This window comes from Stegodyphus dumicola, chromosome 2 (assembly GCF_044657685.1).
Source record: "Stegodyphus dumicola isolate Sdum_Otavi_A_Nest chromosome 2, ASM4465768v1".
NCBI classification, from domain to species: domain Eukaryota; kingdom Metazoa; phylum Arthropoda; class Arachnida; order Araneae; family Eresidae; genus Stegodyphus; species Stegodyphus dumicola.
In genome coordinates this window covers 251,537,735-251,558,552 of record NC_140769.1, presented here as the reverse complement: position 1 = coordinate 251,558,552, position 20,818 = coordinate 251,537,735, and the positions used below count along the sequence as shown (strand labels likewise).

Sequence of the window (20,818 nt, the reverse complement as noted above, 5' to 3'; positions counted from 1 at the left end):
AGCAAATTATAATGACGAGGAATTTGATTTAAATCATACCAAAGATGGAGTACATCGAGATGTAATACTACATTTAGTAAGGAATTATAAGCCAAATAAAATAAAAACATCTGCCCTGAAGATAAGGATAGTGCTGACAGATCAACTTCCAATTCATTGCGCACCGTGGCGTTCCCCCCCCCCCCGCAGAATGTTTGTAGCTTTGAGGTCCGGATTATGGGTGTCCAAATTAACGACTTTTGACTGTATTTGCAAATTATTTTCAACCAGCTCTAGCAGAACATGGTACATATGTAACAGCTGTTTTCTGCTGGGGAATACCTAAATATTTTATTCACTTTGATAAACTTTGAAACAGATAACTAAATTGGAAATTTTAAAAACTGAAGAAAACAGTAGATCTCCAACAAAAGCCAAAATGTAAATTTTTTATTGAAATTTTCTGATACAAATTAGATTCACTAATGCTGGACAAATGATAAGAATGTATATAGAGAATTACAAACAAGTTCAAAACAAAATAATAGTAACTTTTTTCTTAATTTAAAAAATATTCCATAAACTGTTGATTTCTTAGTTAATTACGATATTCCAATGATTGTGTTTTGCATTATTAATCAGAAGTAAATGAATTCCATATAATCAATAAAATAATTAAAAATTAACTTTTCATATGTGATTAACTTATTGCACCATTTCCTTTTTTCCAACACAGCATACATCATACTTATGCTAAATAAAAAATTTATTCATAAATTGGAAAACTGCATACAAAAAGTTAAAGATGAATGGGGAAAAAATTAAACAATATTAGTATTTGAAGTAATTTTTAAAAAAGATTTAACATCAAGATAAAAACTTTTATACACAAAATGTTTCCTTCTGAATTCTAAAGAAAAGAATGTTTAACATGAATAAACCAAAAGTTCTTGTATATGTACAACAGTATTTTACGATTTAAATTGCAGTTTTATTATTTAAAGAATATTGTATGTTAAAATTCCTGTGACCATTCTATGAGTATGGAATTTTTATAAGTATAGACAATAAGTATGACACAGATACAGTGCACATTATCACTAAAAGTTCAGAGCAAAATGTTATTACAAGAAACACTTTTAAAATTTTAACATAATGATGCCTATTAAAGGCATTTATATAATTTCAAAGGAATTCTGTTAAAAAAGTTATAGTCAGATAAATAGAAATATTCTGATAGCAAGCTAAAGGATTTTAATAATGGAGCTTTTTATAAGCTCTATTATTCAAATCCTTTATGGAGAAGAATTAGAGGAGAAAAAATATGAAGCAACAACAAGAATGAGATAAACAGCTCTACATTACTTTTAATACCAAATAATTAAAATGATACTTTTTAATTTCCTAAATATTGCAATTTAAGCCTTTTATTTGACAGAACTTGAACATATTCAGAAGATTTCTACTTAAAAAAAAATTCATTACTAAATATTTACAACCAGGATGTAAGAAATAATCAAATGAATTATCTGTTTGTAACAAGAAAACAAAATTACAGCCAATTCTCACTGTACAATGCATATGAATATGAAATTAAAACACCCCATTCTCAGTACTGCATAAATAAAATAAATACCACTAGAGCAACCTGGATAAAAATATGTAAAAGTGTTCATATTATTCTGCTTGAATACTATTTGCTAAATTTTAAATCTAAGAAAATCGGAAGATTTTTCTAAAAAGAAAGGATTATATTACTTATAAAACTACATAGCGTATAGTCAAATATATCTAAATTTCGTTTGTGGAAACAGAAAAGCTATGGTCAGAAGCGCATAGAACTACTCAAAACGTAACACACGATTCCTTTTCTAGGTATTAAACTACATTTTACTTGTTAACACAATATCAAAAAAATTTACATCAATTTGACACAGTATCAAACTCTAATCATATCATATTCAGAAAAACAGAGACCAATGGAGTTAAATATACATAAATAAGCACTGTCAATTTACAGTTTGTAGCTCTGCTCTATCTTAAAGAGCAGGACATAATGTGGCTATGAAATTACTGAGAACACAAATTTAAAGTAACACAAAAAGATGAACGGGAGATATGAAAAAGAAACATACAAAATTTTTAAAATAAAACACTGCAAGTTAAAACATCAGCTTTAAATACCTGAAAATGAAAGTTTTGGTTATCATCATTATCTCAATACTGGCTCTTTCTATATATGAAGGATATTTTATTAACTCTTCAGTCAGTACACTTAAATATACTTATCTATCTATTCCTAAGGAAATTTAAAAAAAAAAAAAAAAAAAAAAAAAAAAAAAAAAAACTGTACCAAATAAAGTATTAAATGCTTTATACAATGTTTTATATGGTGAGAGAAATATCTGGCAATTTTAAAATTCCACATGGAAATGAATAAAACAATAATTTTCATTATATCACATAATGAAAATTTTAAAAGTATGCAATTACATCTTTATTTACTCAACTTCAGTAGGAACTTTTTTTTAATAAATTAAAATTAAAATGATAGCATTCAAAAATATTTAAAACATAATTGGAATTACTTAACTCTGAAGAGGAAAATTATGTTTTAGATATTTCATACATTGTAAAGGCTAATTTATTTGTTTTAACACAATTTTCTTTATTTCACACTCAATGGATATTTTTTCCACAGAAATTAAATACAATAGCAATCAGTAAGTCTTGAATTAACACAGCAAGATTTTTGTTTCTGAAAAACCAAACAGACAATTATTTTTGCTAGTATGATATTTTGCACAAAGCAACTCCTTTCATCATCATTTATTAAAGATGGGGGAAGGGGTGAAGAAGACTGATCTACATGAAATTTTACTTTACACTGTTAAACAATAACAGTTTTTTTTTTTACACAACACATCACATATTCACATACACTGACACATTACATAGATATATAAATATATATGTTGTGAAATTATAAAGACAAACAGCCTTATAACCACTGATAATGAATAATCCAGTCTATGTATTTAAAATTTAAAGAAATTTATTGTAAGCAAACACATGATTGATTTTAACATTTCCTGCAGTCTCATTTTAAATAAAGTAACTATGTTCCCTTTTTTTTTTAACTCTGAAACATTAAAATGAACCTTTACTAACTAATAAATTTATAGTACAGATCCAATCATGAAAGAAATAAGTCTTTTTAAAGAATCTTTCAGAAAAAGCTATTCGAGCAAATCTTTACAGTTCTATCATTAGCAACAGAAAAATCTGCAAAAATACTGGAAAACCCTACTAAATTTCATATGCACTGTTCCTATGCTCCTGCACATGTCACAAAATGAAAAAAATTAACAGATTTCAATAAAAACAAGGTCTTAGTTAAATATACAAAAATCTAAAAATTGATTACTGCATTCACAGAAGATGGCAGTGTCTAAATGCAGCTTTTTCAACGCATTCTATACACAAATGTTTCATTTAATTCACAGAGCTCTCCTCTGAAGTCAATTTCAATGCTGAAATCAAGATCTCTCTGGAAGAGGAAAAAAAAAAAAAAAAAAATACATTTTAATTTATTGAGCATTAAATTTGTTGAGCAACTTTGAAGCTATGCTTCCGTTTCGAACTTTTCTACAAATAAAAATATATATGTATTAACAACATTTCGATATCTTAGCCAATTAATTTTTCAGTAGCCTTTTTTACAGCTATATGCAAGAGGTGACATGGTGTACCTTGGATGATTATACTTGGTTGATGCATTTTGATAAATGATGCTACACGTTTAAACTTTCCAATCATATTACTAGCATTATCAGAAGAAAATGATAAGCAATTTTTCCATGCTAAACCTTTGCTTTTAAAGTTTTCATTTATACAATTAAAAATACCTTCTCCGGTATTATTTGTGCACTCTAAAATAGAAATCAATGGTGTAATTATCACTCCCTTTTCTTTACTGTAATATGTAATTTCTTTACTTCCATCGGAGAAAATGATGTACTGCACAGTGATTTCATAATATCGGCAACAGTACTTTCTGCAAGCGTTTTCATAATAGCAGCAGTTTTGGTATGACTGCAGCTAAATTTTTTTGCTATGGCAGAATACGGAAACATTGCTTTGAAAAGCTCTTTGGAATGATCCGAAACAGAAAGCGGTAGATTGTGATCAATTAAAAACTGAACAAAATAGCATTCGGCTTCTACAAGACCTTTTTCGTCATCTTTTATTAAGAAATTTGTTATTTCTTTATATTTTACTGTGCCAAGTTCTATATGCTTTTGAGAAAAAAACATGCCGTTTACAGTCATCGTTTTCACCTTGTGCAAATGAGAAGTCTCTGTTGCATACACTGCAGTGTGTGTGATTCACAGAAACTTCAGATGATTTAATGCATGGAAATTCTGAAGAATATGAATCTTTAAATTTCTGTTTTGATAATTCTGGCTTTTTCGTTCGAGGTAGCATTATTAAAAAAAACCTTCCACCTGAATCACAGTTCACAAAACACACGCTAAGCTCTCGCCGTAATCCAAACATTGGAGACGAAGGCAGGCTAAACACGCAGCAGCAATGAACCTAGGAGACAGACAAAGTAGACAGATGTTGCAGGGGAACTATTGACAAGTCATTAGCGTTTGGAGTTACTGATCTACGATTGGCTATTTTTCAAAACAGCGACGCACTCAACACGTGATATATGACGACACAAGTATTCAGCCAATCAATCGGATAAATTAGTTGGTTCCATTTTGCGTACTGGTTCTACTACTCTGTTTCTGTAAAATCCGTAGTTTTTTATATACTTTTCGTAGCTCATAGTTTTTCATGAATTAACGTAGAAACTACAGAGAATCCGTAGTAGTTGGAGTCTATGTGTATTGTATAAAACATAAATTAAAGAACCTAACGAATTCTTACTGATTTTACACATAAAATACCCCATGGGAAAGCCTCTTGAAAGGTCAGGAGATATCCAAGTCCTTATTGAAGTCTCCTGAAAAAGGACACTCACAGCACATGCCAAGTTTGCTCCTAAGAATTTTTTAAAACAAATGTACAGCACAGAAACAAAGCTTGGAAAAACGAATTCTGATCTGCTGAAATATATTTCCCCCCCATAAAGTAACTGAACATTTTAAATTTGAATTCAGGATCCTCTGCTCCTCCCCACAAAAACAAAAGATAAGGTCATTTTTCAAGATGATTATAAATAAGACTATAAAACTCTACCAGAACTTGTAATGAGTTCATTTTCCCCCCTTCTCTAGTAATATGTTTCTTTAATTTTTAACGAAATGAGTGGACTGTGAAATTACGAACACTAACAAGTTTATTAACAGTAATTACTACACTCAGTACTACTACATGTTAGCTTTGCCGAAACCAGTGTCTAAGTGAGAGTTTCTTTCTCTCTACGACAGGTGGTACTGTATTCTAACTGAACACCTCTCGATCTACAATTTAAAAACAGCTGTTAATGTCTAAAATAATATTTTCATAAAACTTTAAGAAGGGAAGGCGAGAAATATTAAATATATATAAAGGAATTCTTTCATGACATACACAAGAGAAAACTGCAAAGCAGCTCTGGCAGTGGAATGTATACTTTTAAGTAAAATGATGTTAGTTAATCACCACAGCAGGTTGGCAAACCATGGGATATTTTTTCGCCAGGAAGTTAAATGAATTGAAAATAAATAAATAAATAAATAAAGCTACAGCAATACCAAACAATGCTTTGCTAGCATCTTACAAGGTGGCCTACAGAATCTCAAAATGTAAGAAACCTCATTCCACCAGCTGCTATAGATACACTAAACATTATGGTTATCAAGTTTGCTAGGAAGTTGCTTTTAAAAGTGGCTTTATCCAATAACACAATTAGTTGAAGAATACAACATATGGTAGATAATATCAATGATAAATTAATTGAAAAAATTAAAAAAGTGGAATCTTGATTGCGGCTAGATGAAGCTAAGGATGATAAGAATAATAAGGGTGCTCATTTGATATGCTATGTACAGTTCATAGATGGTAATAATATTAAAGACTTTCTGTTTTGTAAACATATCACTGCAGGAGCGAACGTTCAGGACCTGTTCGAGATCCTTGATGCATTCTATATTTGAAAATAATTTGAATTAACCATGTTGGTGTCTGTACTGATGGAACTTGCTGTATGTCTGGCTGCTATGAAAGATTACAGACATTTATTCAAAGCAAATCACCAAATGCACTGTGGACCCAATATATTATTCATACAGAAGTGCTTGCATCAAAGCATCTGAGTCTTGCATTAAATCAGGTGTTGATGAACATTCATATTTGTTGTACTACAGCAGTGCAGAATGGCTCTCTTGCATTGATGTTTTATCACATACCTTTGAATTGCAACAAGAAATTTTTATTTTCCTTAAAGAGGAACTACAAAGATGCATAAGATTTTACTGATGTCAATTTTTAATAAAACTTGCATATTCATGTGACATACCTGGACTGATAAACACTTTCAAAATGAAAATTTCAATAGGTTTGCATGGATTCAAGATCCATTTAACATTAGTGCTTTGTCTGAATTTACTTCAGTGGCAGAAGAGAATGCTATTGAGTTATCTTGTGACAACAGTTTAAAAGCAAAATTTGGTGACATGGAATTGGCAAAAAGTTGAACTTCAATATAAGATCAATACCCTCTTCTGACTGAAGAGCCTCAGCGGATTTTAATTCCACGATTTGCAGGCTCATGCATCACATTATTAATTTAATGTTGAACAATAAAGATACAGGAGTTTTATTTATTTTTATCTTTTACTTACGACTAGACACATTTTTGCTTAAGGTAGATTTAGCTTTTACTTACGATTACTCATTATTTTTGCTTAACCTTTTCCCGGGGGCTGGGACGTATATGTCACGCACGTTCACTACTTTAAATGTGTCTCAAGAAATTTCAGTAAACTATGGAGATTTAAAATTTACTCCTTGATATGGATTAGGAAGTGCAATATCCTGTGGATTTGCTTTTCTGTTCCTTTCAGTTAAAATAAGTGACTAAATGGCCAAAATACATTCGAAATTGGACCCTATAGCCCACAGGAAAAGGTTAAGGCAGTAAGGCTCCAGGGAAAATTTTTAACTGAAAAAAGGGGGCCACGACTCTGGAACCACTACTGCAAGGAATAAACAAGAATTGGGATAAATATGTTAGGAATTGGACTGGTAGGAGTATGATAGAAAGCTGAGAGAGTTAGCACCTCTGTTGTTATTATTCAGTATGTATTTAAAACATTTACATGCATACAAGATAAAAAATATGTAAATAAAAATTATAACTTAAATTAGCAATCTCGCATTAATTTTTCATTTTAATTTGGGTATTTTCCTTCTTTTCTACAAACAGTAATTATTTATGTTAACTTTTCTGGACTGCTTTATTTTTAATCTATATCATGTGATATTTACATAATACTGGGGATGTAAATGGAACTAAAACTCAAACAGCCAATAATAATTTAGAGCTTCATCTAATCAGATTGTTTTGAAACTGAAACTAACTCACTCTGAGTTCATCTTTCGTTCTGAATACTTTCAAATGAATACTTTTCACTTTTACTCCCTTTTTTCAGCCTGTCTAGACTGCTGCTGCACATCTCACTTATTACAATTACAGTATTAAAAATGTAAATGCTTAGGAACAGGCAAGATTAATGTGCTATATAATTTCTGTCCACAAAAATGATTTATCCAAAACAAAATTAATATTTAAAATCTGCCACGACTGCCTTCTACTGTTCTGTGCTTCAACCTCTATTACAATTCCAATCAACATTCTCAAGCATGATTATATGTATAAAAGGTGTAATGCCATCAAATATACTTCACATAAATTATGCTTTCGATACAATGATATGGTAGCTTAAAAACATGCACAGATAAATAGTGAATGACAAACAAGTTAAACTTAATTTCAACTGAAAGATTTTAATTACCTTGTTCTTTTCATTTGGACACATCTTGAAAACACCATAGACTTCTTCGCCTTTCCTTACAGTGAGATAGTCATCAAAATAAAATACTGTTTGTTTCCAATGTGTGTATGGAGCTTCAGGAGCTATAAGGAATGATAAAGAGTAATATTAGACTGATATATATATACACAACACAGGTGATTATCACAATAATGGAAACAGCTGTGAATAAAAATGTTTAAGAATGCGTTTTGTAAGCAATAAAATAAGATCCTAGCTACAAGATTTTTTTTTTTTTAATAATATAAGAAGTATATAATATAGTAGTATGAAGTAGCTTTAGTGTAGCTGTATGCGTCTCAGATTTTCGTCAGAAGCGTAAAATGTCAGACCTCACAGATTTTCAAAGAGGTCAATTTGCAGAGGCCCAGCTTGCTGGAGAAAATGTCACTGAAACATGCCAGCTTTTAGACATTTCTATAGGTACAGTGCCTAACGTCATAACAGCATACATACAGTGTGGCAAAGTAAAATAGAGGAGACAGAAGGAGAAGCTGAATGAAAGAGACTGACAGATATTGAAGCAGATTGTAATGTCTAAAAAGAAAACAACTGCAGCCAAAGTGACTGCAGAGCTCAATCAGCATCTGGATTCTCCAGTGTCAATAATAAGTTAGGAGGCACCTTCATAAACAGAATATTTAAGGCACAGCAGCAATTCCCAAGCCACTTGTCACACATGTTCATGATAAATGTCATTTACAGTAGTGCCACAACCACAAATCCTGGTCAATTGATAAGTAGAAGACAGTTATATGGTCAGATCAATCAATCACCTTTCACAGTTTTCCCACAATGGGACAGGTGTACATTTAGAGGACACCCGCACAAGCGTATGATCGTTATTGTCTCCTTCCAATTGTCAAGCACAGAGGTGGATCTGTCCTGGTATGGCCAGCCTTGTCGTGGTTTTCTGCTGGCCCAACCATAACCCTGCAAGGAAGGATCACTGGAGAGGTATAGAGAAGTTTTAGTTAGCCAGGTCTATCCTGGCTAGCTAAAACTTCTCTGCACGGCATAAAACTATGTTTTATGTTTAGCTAAAACTATGTCTATGCAAACTTTGTTTCCTGTAGAAGATGGAATTTTCTAGGATGATAATGCTCCTGATAGTTCATGCAGCGAGACTTGTCCAATCATGATTTGATGAACATGAGGACAAAGTGAAACATCTACCTTGGTCCACACAGTCTCCCAAACTCCATATAATGAAACTGTTATGGTCTGTTTTAGAGTGTTCAATCCGCAATTGATATACTCTACCAGCATCTCTCTTGTAACTTTCACAGTATCTCCATGATGAATGGTACAATATTTCTCTACAGCAGCGGTACCTAACCTTGTGCTCGCTGATCATTTTGTATGTGCTCGTCAGCCCGATTAGGTACTTTATACAAAAAAATAATTAATTAAAAATAGAAGTTCAATTTTATTATAAATTAAGTTAACGTACCTCCCTAAAGTGGATTTTCATTACTTTATTTTCTATTTTATTACGATAAATTAGTGCACTTTTGTCAAGAACTCATGTGTAAGACATATGCATGCTTAACTACTGCTGCCCTCGTTCCAAATAATTTTTAGTAAGCTTCTTATTTGCAACACATAAATGTTCCTCTTAACAAGTCATTTTTGGAAGGGAAGGAAAATCTGCTTTTAAAATAGAAAGTTGTTTTCTGAATTAATAAAATAAAAACACCATGTATTTATTAAGAATTCAAAAGTTATTTTTATTATTAAAGTAAATAACTTTTTGAATTTTTTATGGAATACATCAACTTAACATACCAGTTGATCTTATATGAAATGATATTAATTTACGCACAATTCATCACACATACAAAAGAAAAAGCCACCCAACTGGTACAGTGCTTAGTGTCGCTGATTGCAATGCCGAAGTGCCCGGCTTCGAATCCCGGAGAAGGCATGGATATTTGTGAATTTTAGCGTCTGTGCGGCACTCTAAATAAGCGGCGAGCCAAAAGTCCTCTCATGTGGTTTAGTGGAAGGGGAGAGGAGTGGGAGATCCTTGGACCCGTCCTCCCCCCTCCGGGTGCTCTCTATTAAAATTGGGAGTGGAACTGAGCTAAACTGCACTGTCACCAGAATAGTGCTCAAGGCTGTTGCCAATAGCAGATGCAATCTAGTGCTCCTTGCCACGAGGAATTTCATGGGTTTGGACTGACTACGTCAGACATGTGAGCATAAGGAACAACAACAAAATAAAAAATTCAACTTTATAATGCTCTCCATAGAATTTGGCTTCAGTTCCCCTCCCTACAAGTGGAATTAAAAAAAAAAAAAAAAAAAATCTAAATCATTTGTCATTTTAAGCTGAATTTTTCAGGATATTAAGTTTATACAGGAAATCAAACATGAGGCTAACAATAGCAGACAAATAAAATTTCTAACAATATACTGAAATGTTTAAAAAAAATGCTGAACCACAGATTCAGATTACAACACATATTTGTAGCTACATAACTATTAAATGTAAACTCAGTATTGTCATGCGTTAAAATTTTTGAAGAAATTCCCGAGTTTCTTCAACCACAAACAGATTTCTAACAAGACACAAGTACCTTATTCATCATATTTGTCAATCTCTGACCCACTTCTTTTCTACCAATCGCCAATATGTGACACATATCAGAAAAAATTCTCCCTAGACTTTCAGGAATGGCTAAGTGGGTTGAGGCAAAAGTGTGTATTCTGACAGGTGTGTTACTTTAAAAGTGACTAAGGAATATTTTTTTACATTTCAAGCAGAAGTGGCTTACAAGCATTTTCTTTGAACATTTTAAACACATGGCTATCTTACTGCAGTAATGATTTTATCATACTTAGGATAATTATACAATTGAAATCTACAAAAATCACAACCAAATAATAAAATAATAATAATAATAATAACAATAAAAAAAAAAAAAAAAAAAAAAAAAAAAAAAAAAAAAAAGTCACCTGTTGAAAATCCAGTTCGCTTATGGCACTTTGTGAATTCTACATTAAAAAATGTCACAAAAGCTTGAATGTAGTCATCTCTTTTTACTTGCAAGTGAAAAGGGCTAGAAAATTTGAGATCTGTAACTTTCACGGTATATAGATCAACTTCCTGTGTGTAAATTAAGAAAAATATACCTATATATTTAGTGGCATAAAAGTTTACATTATTAAAAATGAAATAAAAAAATTTATTCAAATAATTTTAGTAGGCCACCATCTTAAGAGTCTACCATAAAAAATTCCAAGAGTACCAGAAATTTCTTCTCCCCAAATGTACTAATAGGCAACAGTCACTTTTTGCACAAGAAAAGGTAAAAATAAAAATATATCACAGATATTAAACTTTTTTAAATAGCTACTCCGAATAAAAAGACTATATCCTTATTGTAGAATAAAACTCAACATAAAACGAATTTCTGTTTAACCTTCCAAGCAGCAAGACCATATATACAGTCAAAAGTCGTTAATTCGGACACCCATAATTCGAAATGATCTATAATCCGGACCTCAAAGCTACAAACTTTCTGCGCATGCGTCGCATTGACCTTTATGGCGTTATTGCATAAGAACTTTACGACTGCGAATATGTGTGTGCGCATTCGCATAATATGTTTACGCATGCACGTTTAATGTATAATGGACGGTATAAGCTAAGCTAAAATTATCTAATTCAGTTAATGTTGCAGATTGCATTGTTCCTTAATCTTCGAATTGGATCCGGCTTATTATTTTTTGCACACTGTCAGAGCAATTTTATAAAAGTAAGCTTGAACTTTCGATTATGTCAAATAGAATTTCCGATATATATTTACTAATATATAAAGGAGCTACAGAGCGAAAGTATGTTTCGAAGTCGATTAAACAAAAAGCTGAATTGCTGCAAAAAATCGATAAAAGCATAATCCTTTGTTTATCTAACCATCCGAAATCTGTTTATCAATTTCACCCTGCTCTGAAGCTGGGGGAACGGTGCGCAATGAAGAAGTTGATCTGTCAGCACTATCCTTATCTTCAGGGTAGATGTATTTATTTTATTTGGCTTATAATTCCTTACTAAATGTAATATTTCATCTCGATGTACTCCGTCTTTGATATGATTTAAATCAAATTCCTCATCATTATAATTCGCTTCCGATAGTGAAGAAAGTGACACAGAGGTTATTGAATACGAGAAAATTTCGATTGACAAATTAGTCGGTATTCTCGACACAGCAATTATAGGACTTCAACAGCGGAACTTTGTAACTGAAGAAGAAATTATGTCTGTTTACAGAATTAAAGAGAAAGTATTATCCTATAAAACGAAGCAACTTAAACAACTTAAATTGAAAGAAATGTTTAATAAAGTAAACAAATAAATATTAAGCTTTTTTTTTTGTAAATTTTAATACCCTTTAGATCATAATTGTTCTTTATTTCATAAGTTACGGTTTCATATTTTTAATTTTATAATTTCTGCATGCCATCTTACCAGATTTAAACTGATGATCTATAATCTGGAAAAATCGATAATCCGGACGAGTCGGGATTAACGACTTTTGACTGTATATATTTATATATGGTATATAGATCTTGTTCAGGTATTTTAATGACTATAATTGCCAATATATATATATATATATATATGGCCTAGAATATTTTTTGTGATATCTGCAAGAATGTATATATACGTGTATACTAAATATGTCAAAGAAACTATACTATATCAAAGAAATTAAGGCAACACAAATCCAGGTATAAAATAACAGGGAGAAATTTTACATTAAAATAAAGAAAATAATTTTTCTCACAGCAGTTTTGGGAAATTTGTGCTTTCTTAGTGGAAACCCTGGCTGGTCAGAGGGTTAAAAAGCTCCACTACATGTTTTTGCATTTTTTAAACATAAAATGACATAAACCAAAACAAGTATCAAAACTACAGGTTTTAAACACATATTCTTCTCACTTACAGCATAAAAAAATATTGAAAACAAAATAATAAAGTAACTTTCGAATTGATTTAATTTCTAATGCTAATGAGCAATGCATTGTCCACTTGCTCTACATTTCTGATCTTTATATACAATAGAAAAGATTTTCTAGTTAATTGAAAAATCATTCTTCAGATGTTAAAAACATGACACTAAAAAAAAAAAAAAAAAAAAAAAAAAAACATACCTTTAAAAGGCAGACATTTGTCACCACTTGTTTAGGATCCACAACATCAACCAGGGGCTCCGAAATAGCAACTTTTCTGATGCAACTCATATTAAATCCGTATACACTATCCCACCCTAAAAAAAAAAAAAAAAAAAGGGCAAGTGAAGATTACAGATTAAACTGCACTTCTAGCGCACACACACAATGTATATATACCAGAACATCAATATACAGAACTAAAAATGACAAGATCAATGATAACCAAAAAATTAACTATGTAAAAAATTTTAGGAATAATCAGAACAACTGTAAATAAACCAAATTTAACAAACAGATTATGAAAACACAAAATTCTCTTTTGCAATTAAATGATTTCAGTGAGATGCTTAAACCTTTTGGAAAATAATAAATTTTAATAGCTATAGTAATACTTAAATACTTTTGACATAATTTTGGTGTGCTTTCCTCCCCCCCCTTTTCTTTGGTACTTTTTAAAAGCTCTTGGTGAGATATTTAACTTTCTTTGATAAAATTTGATCCAAATTCCATATGTATCCATTATTCACTTAATAACTGACTGCACAAGCTTATTCCACTCCTATAGCAGTGTCGTTTTCAAATCCGGGAAGACTGATCTGAGAGGAGAAAGGCTGCAATTACCCTCAAGAGCATCCCAGGCATCTTCTACAAGATTCAAAACCTTCTAGAACATGCATGGGATATTAACCAGGTGACTGGCGAATTCTGGCTAATATCCTCATTTTCCAGAAATTCATCCACCAGATAAGCTCTGTGGTAGCATTGTTACTGTTATCACAGCTTATTGATATTTAGACTTCTCTGGTGTCATGGTGACACCTATAATTCGTATTGTAAAACTATTGCTCCCTTCATCTTGTTTAGGTATTTTAATGACTATAATTGCCAATACAGGTCACCTGTGAAGCACACAATTATCTGGCTGATGCTATAAGCAAGTTCAGAACCTGGATCTTTTGATCTCCAGCCTGAAACTTTTACAGATTACTCCAAAAACAACTGTCATTGGAGGAAACCATAAATAGCAATATCTTCATGGCAGGCACACACAGTGTCCCTGAATAAGCATGTGGTGGAACACATAGAGATAAAAAATTCATGTGGGTGGTTCTTTGTCTTTCAGCAGTTACGAGCTGGAAGGCGGCATGCTCTGACATAGCAAAAGCAATAATTTATTTTCAGTAACGTCTCCACTTGACAATACAAAAATCATAACTTCATGACCAGTATCAAGAGATTTTACTGATATGCATTGTGTCTGTCACGAAAGCCTCGCGAATACAGAGAGCTGGGAAACCAAGGACTCTTTAGCTCCTCATATTTAACTATATTGAATTAGATGAAGTAAAACAGCTGAAAAATGATGAAGTAAAAAGCTGCGACTAAGTCGGCCTACAAACTGCTACACAGAGTAAAATGTCGTCAGAGCACTCTTAGACTGGCAACTAGACTTGCCATCCTCACATAATGAAGGCAATATTTATCTTGCTGATTTGTTTTATATTATTAATAGAGCTTCTCACAGATTCATAATAAATGTGTTTTAGTTCTATACGTAGTACGTAATATGAAGCCTAACAAAATACAAACTATATCAGTTACCACATGGAGTCACGCCATCAGCGCAACTGATTGTCTTCCCAGCTCTTTGTAGATGATTATAGTCCATAAAAATAAACTGAGAGCCAACAGCATGTCTAAAGAGATAAACATAGGAGTCCTCTTTCCCATATTTCACAGACTCTGTACAAGACAAGAAGGTCTAAGCACCTGCCCAACATGATGCATGTTCATACTGCACTAATTTCTTTCTCAGATTTTTGTACACTGGTAGTATGTGTGCGGTTCTCGTCAAGCACAGAATCAATGGTTAGTTGAATCTGTCAACAGACTGTTTCTTCACTAATGTTTGATAAAAAGTTGATGTTCTCCGCATCATGCTAAACAAACTCTCTTGTGCAACCATAAGTGAGCAGAACACTTACAGCAGATCTTATAAAGAAATATCTCTTACATAGCCTTCTCGTAATAGTAACTCTTAAAACATAGCTTCCTATGAAGAGCATGGCATTTGTGTTACGCAGTGCTTAAATTGTATAAAACCGATTGTTATTGAATACCATGGCTCTTGGATGGGTTAAAAAAAGGCCTTAAGTATTGGGTAGAAGATTATACATGGTGTCCTTACACTTTCCACTGTGAAACAGTTAACATAATTCAGCACTAGTGACAGAAGTACAAGTCAGTTTCATTTCTTTCACTATTAACACATTTACTTAATACACTTTTCATCATACTAGAAAAGAGAAACAGATGTTCTCTTTAATTTAATATTAACATTTCAATAACACTGGGTGGCTGATTATATTAGTAAAATATACCTTTGATACTGAGCTCAAAAATGACTGAAGAATTCATCTTAAAGCAAGTTTTATCTTTTTTTTTAAATTTAGATAATGTTGCAGAGTTATAATACATAATCACATACATGTGATATTAAAAACAAATAAGCAAAGCTATCTGCAATTTCAATTAAGTGAGCTTGCATTTTTAATTGGAATGAAAGGAAAATGCAAGGAAGTGCATGTAATTTAATAAAACCATTTCAGCATAATTAAAATTTTATTCATGAAAGTTGCTAAGCATTTCATACATATATGGAAAAGCAGAATTTAGTGTTTTCAAGTTAAATATTTATGGAAGGAAATGATGACTACTGATTTTTTGATGCACTACACTAAAATCCACCCCTACCCCCAAAATACTAGAATGATCAAATTCCAGTTTACAGAACGTCTGCTCTGCTACCACCAAATTAATGAAACAAGTTTCTAAAGTAAAAAAAAAAAAAAAAAATTATGACAGTAAAATTAACAAAATTTTCACACATATCCGATATTAAAGTCAGATTTCATAGTAAAATGTAAATGGTACACCATAGGAAGAATCACAGACTGATTATTCAGGACAATTTGTGCATTAAAATACTTTCAATTATTGGTAACATAAACCATTTTAAAGAAAGCTACAAGAATAAGATATCCAAAAGACGACAGCCCCAACCCCCAATTTTGTTTCTCTCGACTGATAAGAGAACTATCTTTTAATGCAGACTATCAAAATTTTGTAATGAATATGCTCCAGATACTTACAATTGATTTTTTCATCTTTGTATTGTCTATCTTCAATAGCGCATAGGAACAAGGTAGCTCGATCAGGAAACATCATGCCATCAGGTTTCTACAAAACAGCAAATCCACACAAAAATGGTCAGAAAAATACATTTGGGTACACCTTTTAATAATTTTTGTTACTGACTTCAGATATTGAAGACCAGCATAATAATTTTATATAGTATATACTAATATATTAAAATTTCTGAAATGTTATACGTCTGATCTAAAGTGACAAGATACGAGAAGAAATAAAATACTTTTTTTTTGTGGTTCCCATAAAATATTAATCACTAAAAGGGAATACAAATATTGCAGTATGAAAACATTTTTTAATGTGAAATTTAACAGTGGTATACTATTTTTACGATTTCTTTATATATTTGAAGAGATTTGTACTTATGCAGATAAAACAAAGATTATATTCTAAAACTTTCACTTAAAAAAAGCTTTAGTTAAATAACAAATAGCTCCAAATACATTTTTGATTTTTTTTTTTATTTGAGGTAATTATATAATAATTGTTAACATTACAATTTTAGAATGGTGTATGTCTCTGGTGTAAATTTTTTATTCTGCAGCTTTAAAACTAGTTCACAGACAGGATTTGTCACATGCATATTACTTCAAATAATAAAAAGTGCTGTTTTTGCCATTATTCATACATAACGTGCAATGAACTAGTTATTTTTATTCTTATAATTTTATAATATTCAGGTTTGGATTTTAGAATAAATTTATTATCCTTCAATTTTTTAAAAATACTTTTAACATGTATTTTTGTCTGATAAATTTAGATACAAAGATTTACCTTTCACTACCAAGACTGCCCTACTGCTACACTTATGAAACTACAGCAAGTAATATGTCACACAAAAATGGCAATTTTATTGCACATATACATTTTAAAATATGGTCAGCATTCAAAATTACATTTTGTTAAACTGCTATCTTTTGTTTTTCTGTTCTTGAAATGGTACTCTGAACAAGTTCTGGCCTGTGATAACTTAGATTTCTACGACAAAATACTTCCTTCATTTTTCTTATATTAAAAGGATATTTTGCGGTACATCTGCTGCTTGGGTCACTTCTGACCGATTTTATTTGGCTTCCTATTTTACAGTTCGGAAAACAATTTATTAGATTATAGCAAAGCATATTAGAGCATCTACCTCAAGTGTGAAATGCCTTTGTGGAGAAATTTACACAGAAAAACAGCTCATATTCCCATTACACATCAGGAAAACTTTGGAAACATGCACATAGCCAGCCTATTCACAGGAATTTTAATGCAGCCTTTACAGCTTTTATCCATTCAGTTACTAAACATACTTACAATAATTTATATCACTTTTCTTGATGAATTCAAGCAAGAAACATTCAGGACTTACTTTCGCTGACTGAAAACATATTTACAACAGTCACCAATGTTTTCATATTGTTTTATTGGACATTCAGCTAATTAATTTTTAATTTGCATAACCGTAAGTATGAAATTCTTCAGACATGATTCGTTAAGAGATTTTAAAATGATAGTTCATTGAAATTACTCATATGTCAATTTTAAAACTGTTCATAAAGACCTGTATTTAAACAACTTCTATTAGCTTTATTGCTTAAATGACTTATTTTAACCTCTGTTTACGGAAGCTCCCACTCATTAAGATGATATAATATATATATATTATGAAAAAAAGGTAAGAAAGCAAAATATTTTAAATTACAATCTGATGTATACTAAGTGACAAATAATCTCATGATCAAATAAAGGCAGTCATGCCACTTAAGGGATTAATTTTGCCCTGTTTTTTTACAGATAAGTCATATAAGAGAAACATAATAATACATTATTGACTTACCAGCCATTTATCACGGGCAAAGAGAACAGTGTCTAACATTGATTCATAAAATAAACAATATCCCATCCATTCTGATATGATAATATCCACCTTTTCAGCTGGAATCTCAACATCTTCAACTTTCCCTTTCACAATAGTAATAACTGAAAAATAAATTATTTCAGTGAGTATTATTTCAAATAGTAAATTTTCAAATTTTTTTTAACTGCATTCAAACTTACTGCCTTAACTTTTATAGTAGTAATTCCTAAATTGGGATTTATAAGTTTAATGGTAAGGAGAGTATCTGCATTTTTTACATTAAAATTTGATTGTTATTTAATTATGAAAAATTTAATAGAAGTATCAATAAATTTAATCTTTAAGGGTCCAGCAAAATATACACTTTATTAAAGGGATCCTCAAACTTCTTGAAAAACATTAACTTAGATTGTTTTTACACTCATTTAATTACTTTTAACTGCACTCATCACTGTCATGAGAATAAATACTAAGCATAGATTTATGCCGCTATGCATTTAATTTTATATTCTAGTTGGACATAATATTTATACAACTAATGTGATAACCTACTCCATTATTGTCACCAACAAAGGAAAAAATACTATTTATTAAATGTTTCACATATTAATAGTAATTTAAAGAGAAAACTTTTAAAGCTTATTTATGTAATTCAAATTAATACAACATTTCTAATATTTAAAAAAAAGAAGCCTTATATATTAAAAAAATAGCTGCTAATTATAATACATATTATAATGTGCTTCTGATAAAGTCAACTATTTTAATCATTTTTATTAGATAATCTTGAAAATACATTCTTGTAATTATTACACAAGATAGATATTCTTTATGTCACAGATGAGCATGTTTCATGTCATAGAAAAATAGACATGATTTTTTTAATTTAATATTTTATATTATCAAAAGCTATAATTTATTTATACATTTAAGAAGATATAGAAAACTTAAATTTACTTTTTAAAAAGAGAATGATTATGGAATCAAAGCCAGCTGATCAGTATAAATGGTAGAGACTTGTATACTGAAAGGCTTGAATTTTGGCAAAAGTATTACATTTATAGTGTCTAAGCACTCAAAATCTGAAGGTGTAAAATTCAGTATTTATCACTTCCTATCGGTTATGTACTCTATCTATGACAAAATATCCCATGTAATCTATGACAAAATATCCTGATATTTTGGTGTTCTTTGAAACAATTCATAATTATTCAGCTTTTAATCAGCTGTCTTGTGATCATGTCCATTAAATTACAGCACTATTTTTTAAAGCTTATTTTACTATAAATGGAACTACAATGCCATTGTTTGGATTATAACCTCACAGTATGCTTCTATTTAGTAAAAGCACATACAATAGGAAAAAAAAATTATGAAATTTTTTTTTTAGCATTTTAACGCTGTACAGCATGCAATTCCTTTGAAGTATGTTTGAATTTACCGAGTTACTTTGTTGTTTCCCTTCATCTATGTTTCTCACTAATATTTTGCTTCTTGGGGGAGGGGCATAAAACTGCCCTAAAAATGTGACCTGAGATAATATATATGGATCTAAAAATCTTCTCCAAGAGATCAGATGAAAGGAAAGCAGAGGTAAAAAGAGATCCCAGATCCCATGCGCCCTAGGCAACCGATCAAAATAAGTATGAACAAAGCAGTGTTGATAGATAGTTTTTCAAGGTCTGCGTCTAAGGACTTAAGCAATAACAATACAAATTCAAATAGATATAAAAAATAATAATGATAAATAAAATATGCACATAAAAATACAGTACAAAAAGTATTCACAAAATTTTTTGACAGTGATAATTTTTAAATTTTATGAATTGTAGTACTGAAACTTGGAAATAAAAGCTCTGCACTACCATCCTAATTTACCTGCACCTACTCTGCAATACTAGTAGCTTTCTTTTTTCAACTAGTATAACCTAAATAACTTATTTGCTATTTTACATTCTGGATATCAAAATTAATATTTTTAGGATCCATTTTTTTACATTAATCTTGTAAGGAATTGAATATTTTTCAGATGATCCAAGATTAAATTTGAAAATCTAGGTGCTTGTAGTTACCTAACTTATGACTAAATAAAACTCTTAAGCCTATTTATGACGAGATTATAATTTAAATTCTGATATAAGACATTTTCTCTACTTCTGCAGCATAGCAAACATTTACTGAGAACATGTCTGGAATGCACCTACTATTTCAGCTCATCCAGAAAGTACTCAGCAAGGCCTTGCTTTGTAATTAGCTCTGTTATTGATTTTAAAAAAAAAGGTCTATTCTAAATTATTGTCACTTTGTACAAAACATATTTTTGTCTATAATACTTTGGAAAGAGATTTAAAAGATCCAGTCAAGTTGTCATAATGTGAACCATTTACTATTATTATCCATTATACAACAATCTTTGGCAGATGTTAGATTTCAACACTCTAAAAGTCAAATTAAATCCTAAACCAAGGAAAATAAAAGTCAACATGTCTGCAACTTTTGGTCTGCACAATTTGACTGTCAGCAAAACACATGCTATATATCCTCTGTGTGCAGA

The 20,818-nt window shown here is 30.9% G+C and overlaps 1 protein-coding gene across 2 annotated transcripts in view; it reads right to left on the bottom strand.

Annotated features, from left to right (window-relative positions):
• Window positions 1–408: 408 nt before the first annotated feature.
• The window catches only part of LOC118194769 (protein arginine N-methyltransferase 1-like), a 43,251-nt gene continuing 22,841 nt past the window's right edge, over window positions 409–20,818 (bottom strand). Inside the window, exons 6-11 of one of the 2 annotated variants that reach the window (XM_035365981.2) lie at window positions 18,244–18,386; window positions 16,364–16,451; window positions 13,191–13,306; window positions 10,992–11,142; window positions 7,992–8,113; window positions 409–2,737 (exon numbers count right to left, since the gene is read on the bottom strand). In XM_035365981.2, coding sequence (XP_035221872.1) covers window positions 2,684–2,737; window positions 7,992–8,113; window positions 10,992–11,142; window positions 13,191–13,306; window positions 16,364–16,451; window positions 18,244–18,386 — 674 coding nt within the window. In that variant the 3' untranslated portion in view covers window positions 409–2,683. Of the gene's footprint in view, window positions 3,530–7,991; window positions 8,114–10,991; window positions 11,143–13,190; window positions 13,307–16,363; window positions 16,452–18,243; window positions 18,387–20,818 lie in introns of both variants that reach the window. The other variant, XM_035365976.2, reaches the window with a different exon arrangement.